Source organism: Clarias gariepinus, chromosome 24 (genome assembly GCF_024256425.1).
Source record: "Clarias gariepinus isolate MV-2021 ecotype Netherlands chromosome 24, CGAR_prim_01v2, whole genome shotgun sequence".
NCBI lineage: Eukaryota > Metazoa > Chordata > Actinopteri > Siluriformes > Clariidae > Clarias > Clarias gariepinus.
The window spans coordinates 25,752,320-25,757,500 of NC_071123.1; the positions used below are offsets into that span (position 1 = coordinate 25,752,320).

Genomic DNA, 5,181 nt, shown 5'->3' on the forward strand with positions numbered 1-5,181 from the left:
AGCTAACGGCTGCTAACTCTGTAACATGTGACTATGAGCTAGCTAACAGTCGCTAACTCTGCGGAGTGTGACTCTGAGCTAGCTAACGGCTGCTAACTCTGTAACATGTGACTATGAGCTAGCTAACAGTCGCTAACTCTGCGGAGTGTGACTCTGAGCTAGGTAACAGTTGCTAACTCTGTAACATGTGACTATGAGCTAGCTAACAGTCGCTAACTCTGCGGAGTGTGACTCTGAGCTAGGTAACAGTTGCTAACTCTGTAACATGTGACTATGAGCTAGCTAACAGTCGCTAACTCTGCGGAGTGTGACTCTGAGCTAGCTAACAGTCGCTAACTCTGTGCCGTGTGACTATGAGCTAACTAACACTGATAGCTACTGCGCTAACTTTGCGGAGTGTGACTCTGAGCTAGCTAACGGTCGCTAACTCTCCCATCAGTGTCATGGTCGCCATCTGTCCCCTTCCTCTCTCATCTCGGCGTGAGGTTTGGGACACAGCCCAGAGATCACACTAACAGCCTGCTCACACCTCATCCTACACACTGGCTAAATATTTAATGTGTGTGTGTGTGTGTGTGTGTGTGTGAGAGAGAGAGAGAGTGTGTGTGTGGCAGCCCGAGGCGTTATGAAAGATTCGCAGTAAAGCTGAGTGTCACATGCTGAGACAGCAAATCATGTACTTGGAATAAAACTCTGTGTGTGTGTGTGTGTGTGTGCATGCGCATTTGATTGACAGCTCACAGGCCTCAGGCAGTCGAGCGACATGTTTTCACCATCTTTCCTTTTTATTTCACAATTATTTTCTTTTTCTATCTCTCTCTCATCAGTCCAAACTGAGTTAAGCCCCGCCCCTTTCCAGGTCACCTGACTGGCAGGGTCCATGGCACACCTGTGTGTAATCAGCGCACTGCAGCAGGAGAGTGTGTGTGTGTGTGTCCTGAGATGATCTTACTGATAAGTTAAACTTTATTACTGCATACTGTCTTCCTCTTTTCTTTCTCTCCCTCTTTCTGAAATTTCTTTTGGGATCAATATCTATCTATCTATCTATCTATCTATCTATCTTCTTCCACCCTTTTCCTTCCCTTTACCCCTTCTCTCCCTTTTCTCTCCTTCTCCTCTTTCTCTTTTGTCTTCCTTCTCTATCCTCATTTTATTCTCCTTCTCTCTTTCTCTCATTTCCTGTCCCTTTACCCCTCTGTCCATTCTTTCTCTCTCTCTCTCTCTCAAATGATTAATAAAAGCGACAGCACCGCACTCATCCATAGGAAAAACTTTATTGGTCAGTATGCATTAAGAAGGGGTGGGGTTTCCATAGAAGGGGCGGAGTCAATGGGGAAATGACAGAGTGAGGAAAAGAGGAGTGTGGAACAGAATCTGTCCATCATTATCATTGTGAAACATTGACATCATAAATCATAAAACGCTGAAAATCTAACAGAATAATAACAATGCTAAACATGTAAAACAGCCAGGTGTGTGTGTGTGTGTGTGTGTGTGTGTTTAATACACCGTCTTAGCAAATCTGTGTTCACTTTATTCTGGTAGCTCATTAAGCTTATTAGTTTCGGCAGATTTTCTGGATTTGGATCTGCTGTGTGTGTGTGTGTGTGTGTGTGTGTGTGTGTGTGTGTGTGTGTGTGTGTGTGTTTCTTTTCAATTGAAACACTCTTAAAAATATACATTAATGTATGATAATGTGAGCAAATGGACCACAACTGTGTGTGTGTGTGTGTGTGTGTTGTTTCTTAGCTCCATTTCAACTTCAAGTTACACCGTACAAAACCTTTTTTCAAAATACCTCTATATACAAACGTGTGTGTGTGTGTGTGTGTGTGTGTGTTGTAGACTCAGACATTAGTGTTGTTTTTTTCAGGAACTTTATTTACAGGATGATGATGATGATGATGATGATGATGTCACTCTATGACTCGAACAGGAAGCGCTACAGCAACATGTGACACAACGCTGAAGTGACGCTGTAGCTGATTTAATGTAGCTCATGTGACGCTGTGTGAGGTTGTAGCAGATGTGACACTTGCTGATGTGACGCTGTAGTTTATGTAATGTTGTAGTGCAAAGATCTAGCTTGTGTGACTAGCGAAGACGTTAGCATTCTAATATACGCTGCTTATGGACAGTTACTCAGTCCTGGGATGGAGATCTGACTGTTTTTTCTAATCTCTTTGATCTGTGGTCTTTTTACGCAGTTGTGACCCGGGGAAGGGGGATGAGGGGGGCAGTTGTTCTGGAGCTGTAATATGGAGGTCAATTTTCCTGATGTTAGCGTGTTAGCATTAGTGCATTAAAAATACAAACTGTTGAGTAAACACTGAGGTTAATGTAGTGTTTATTAAACATGACTGTTAGCGTTTAGGTTAACATGTAGTGTGTGTGTGTGTGTGTGTGTGTGTGTGTGGAGCATTAGAGTTACAGTAAAAGACTGCTGTGGGTTTAACATCATGACTTCATGTTGTAACTTAGCACTGTAATGACAAGAGAAAGAAATGAACAGAAACTGTGTGTGTGTGTGTGTGTGTGTGTGTGTGTGTGTGTGTGTGTTACAAAGGGGTGTGGCCTATCCATTGTTACTTTGTTAAAATGTACACTTTTACAAAACTAGAAAACAGTTCAAAGTTTAATTGATCAAACAGAGAGTTGAGGGTTCTCCTCAGAAGGTATGTCTGGTCTGGAACCTGCTGTAGGAGCTTTGAGGAACCTGAGGAGGAACCTGAATGGACCGAGAACGTCCACTCCAAAATGAGCAGTGCACCTTTAAGGGACTTTTCTTTTCTACAGAGAGAGAGGGAGGTGTATTTCTCTCCATTGATTTCTGCGCTGTTATTAAAGCAGTGTGTGTGTGTGTGTGTGTGTGTGTGTGTGTGTGTGTGTGTTTCTCTCCCTCTTTCTGCTCCTCTGTTTATTTGATGTTGATACGATCCAAATTGGTGGCAAATGTGCTGTAATGTGTTTATTATTCTTTCTCTCACACACACGGGAAAACACTGAGGATGAGATTTTAAAAGGGCAGTCTCACACACACACACACACACACACACACACACACACACACACATTCCGTAACATGAGCAATGCGTGTTTATTCTCGGCCGAGTTCAATCACCACCATCATTCAGCGCTCCGTGCATGTGTGTACCCTGTGTGTGTGTGTGTGTGTGTGTGTGTGTGTGTGGTTCAGCAGTTCAGTAAACGAGTGAATAGTGGTGAGTAAAATAAAAAATAAAAAAACACTAAAAGCAACAATAAAATGAGGAAATCATTTCCTGCTTTGTGATGTCATCACTCAGCTCGTCTGTGATTGGCTGTAAGCTCACGCCTGAGTCTGGAGCACCGGGTCTTTCCCGATTAGGGGAAATCGCGTCCCGCTTTGTGACATCACCACACCACCGCGTCTCTCCGTGATTGGAGAGTCTTTCACAAAGTCCACGCTTCAGTCTCTACTTCCTGTTTCGTCACTTCTTGCTCAGGTCAGTTTTAGACACAGACGCAGGATATGAGAGAGAGAGAGAGAAAGTGTCTGTCTCCCTGTCTGTCTGTCTGTCTGTCTGTCCGACTGTCCGACTGTCTGTCTCCGCACCATCTGTCTCTCAGACTTTGTAGTAGATGTTGGCGGGACTCTGAGGACCCATTTCCTGTACGATGTAGACGGGGTGTCCGTAGTCGCCGCTCACTTTCTCGTAGTGCGAGCAGAACCCGCCCTCTGTGGGCCGCAGCGGGATGATGATGTCGCTGGGCTCCGAGCCGGACTGGGCGGAGCACTTGGGCGCGGCCAGCGTGCTGAGCGAGAGAGAGGCTCCGCCCCTCGGTTTGCGTGTCCTCTTACGTAGTTTAAGCAGCAACACGATGAGGATGATGATGATGAGGAGGAAGAGCAAACAGCCAGCAGCAATGGAGGCGAAAAGAGCCGGCTTAGAACCGAAGATCCCCTCTAACGAGTCTGGGTTCCTCGGATCTGAGGGAGAGAGAGAGACAGGAGGGGAAACACAGGGGAGAGAGAGAGAGACAGGAGGGGAGAGACAGGGGAGAGAGAGAGAGAGAGGAGGGGAGAGACAGGGGAGAGAGAGAGAGAGAGGAGGGGAGAGACAGGGGAGAGAGAGAGAGAGAGAGAGACAGGGGAGAGAGAGAGAGAGAGAGAGACAGGAGGGGAGAGACAGGGGAGAGAGAGAGGAGGGGAGAGACAGGGGAGAGAGAGAGAGAGAGGAGGGGAGAGACAGGGGAGAGAAAGAGAGAGAGGAGGGGAGAGACAGGGGAGAGAGAGAGAGAGAGGAGGGGAGAGAGAGAGGAGGGGAGAGACGGGAGAGAGAGAGAGAGAGGAGGGGAGAGACAGGGGAGAGAGAGAGGAGGGGAGAGACGGGAGAGAGAGAGAGAGAGGAGGGGAGAGACAGGGGAGAGAGAGAGAGGAGGGGAGAGACAGGGGAGAGAGAGAGAGAGAGAGACAGGAGGGGAGAGACAGGGGAGAAAGAGAGAGACAGGAGGGGAGAGAGAGAGAGAGGAGGGGAGAGAGGGGGAGACAGAAGGAGAGTGACAGGGGAGAGAGAGAGAGAGAGACAGGGGAGAGAGAGACAGAAGGAGAGAGACAGGAGGAGAGAGAGAGAGAGAGAGAGACAGGAGAAAATGTCAGTGATGTGTTTTGTTTTATTTCCCTGGTGACGTGTCTGTCTGCCTGTCTGTCTCTCTCACTCTCACTGTGTCCCTGTGGTTTGCCCCTGCTGTAGGTTAATAGCAGTTACTTTGTAATGAAGGCATGCTACATTACACACACACACACACACACACACACACACACACACACACACACACACACACACACACACACACACACACACACAGTGCAATAATGGAGCATGAACAGAGAATCTGATTGGACGCTAAAGCTGCAGTTCTGAGAAAAACACTCTCAGCTCTCGACACAGTTCAGCTACTGTACACACACACACACACACAAACACTCACACACACACACACACACACACTCTCACACACCTGTGTTTCCAGGTACAGAATTCTCGTCCCGTCCCCCATCTGTCCCCGCCTTAACGGTCTTCCTCTCTGGTTTGTTCGTCTGGGTTTTAATCTCGTTGTCCACGGGTTGTTCAGGAGGCTCCGTGTGGACCGGGCCAGGGATGTTCGGATCTGAAACACACACACACACACACACAC

The 5,181-nt window shown here is 47.2% G+C and overlaps 1 protein-coding gene across 1 annotated transcript in view; it reads right to left on the reverse strand.

Annotated features, from left to right (window-relative positions):
• Positions 1 to 1,261: 1,261 nt before the first annotated feature.
• efnb1 (ephrin-B1) overlaps positions 1,262 to 5,181 on the reverse strand; it is a 34,591-nt gene continuing 30,671 nt past the window's right edge. Inside the window, exons 4-5 of the mRNA XM_053485516.1 lie at positions 5,005 to 5,154; positions 1,262 to 3,973 (exon numbers count right to left, since the gene is read on the reverse strand). Coding sequence (XP_053341491.1) covers positions 3,609 to 3,973; positions 5,005 to 5,154 — 515 coding nt within the window. The 3' untranslated portion in view covers positions 1,262 to 3,608. The remainder of the gene's footprint in view (positions 3,974 to 5,004; positions 5,155 to 5,181) is intronic.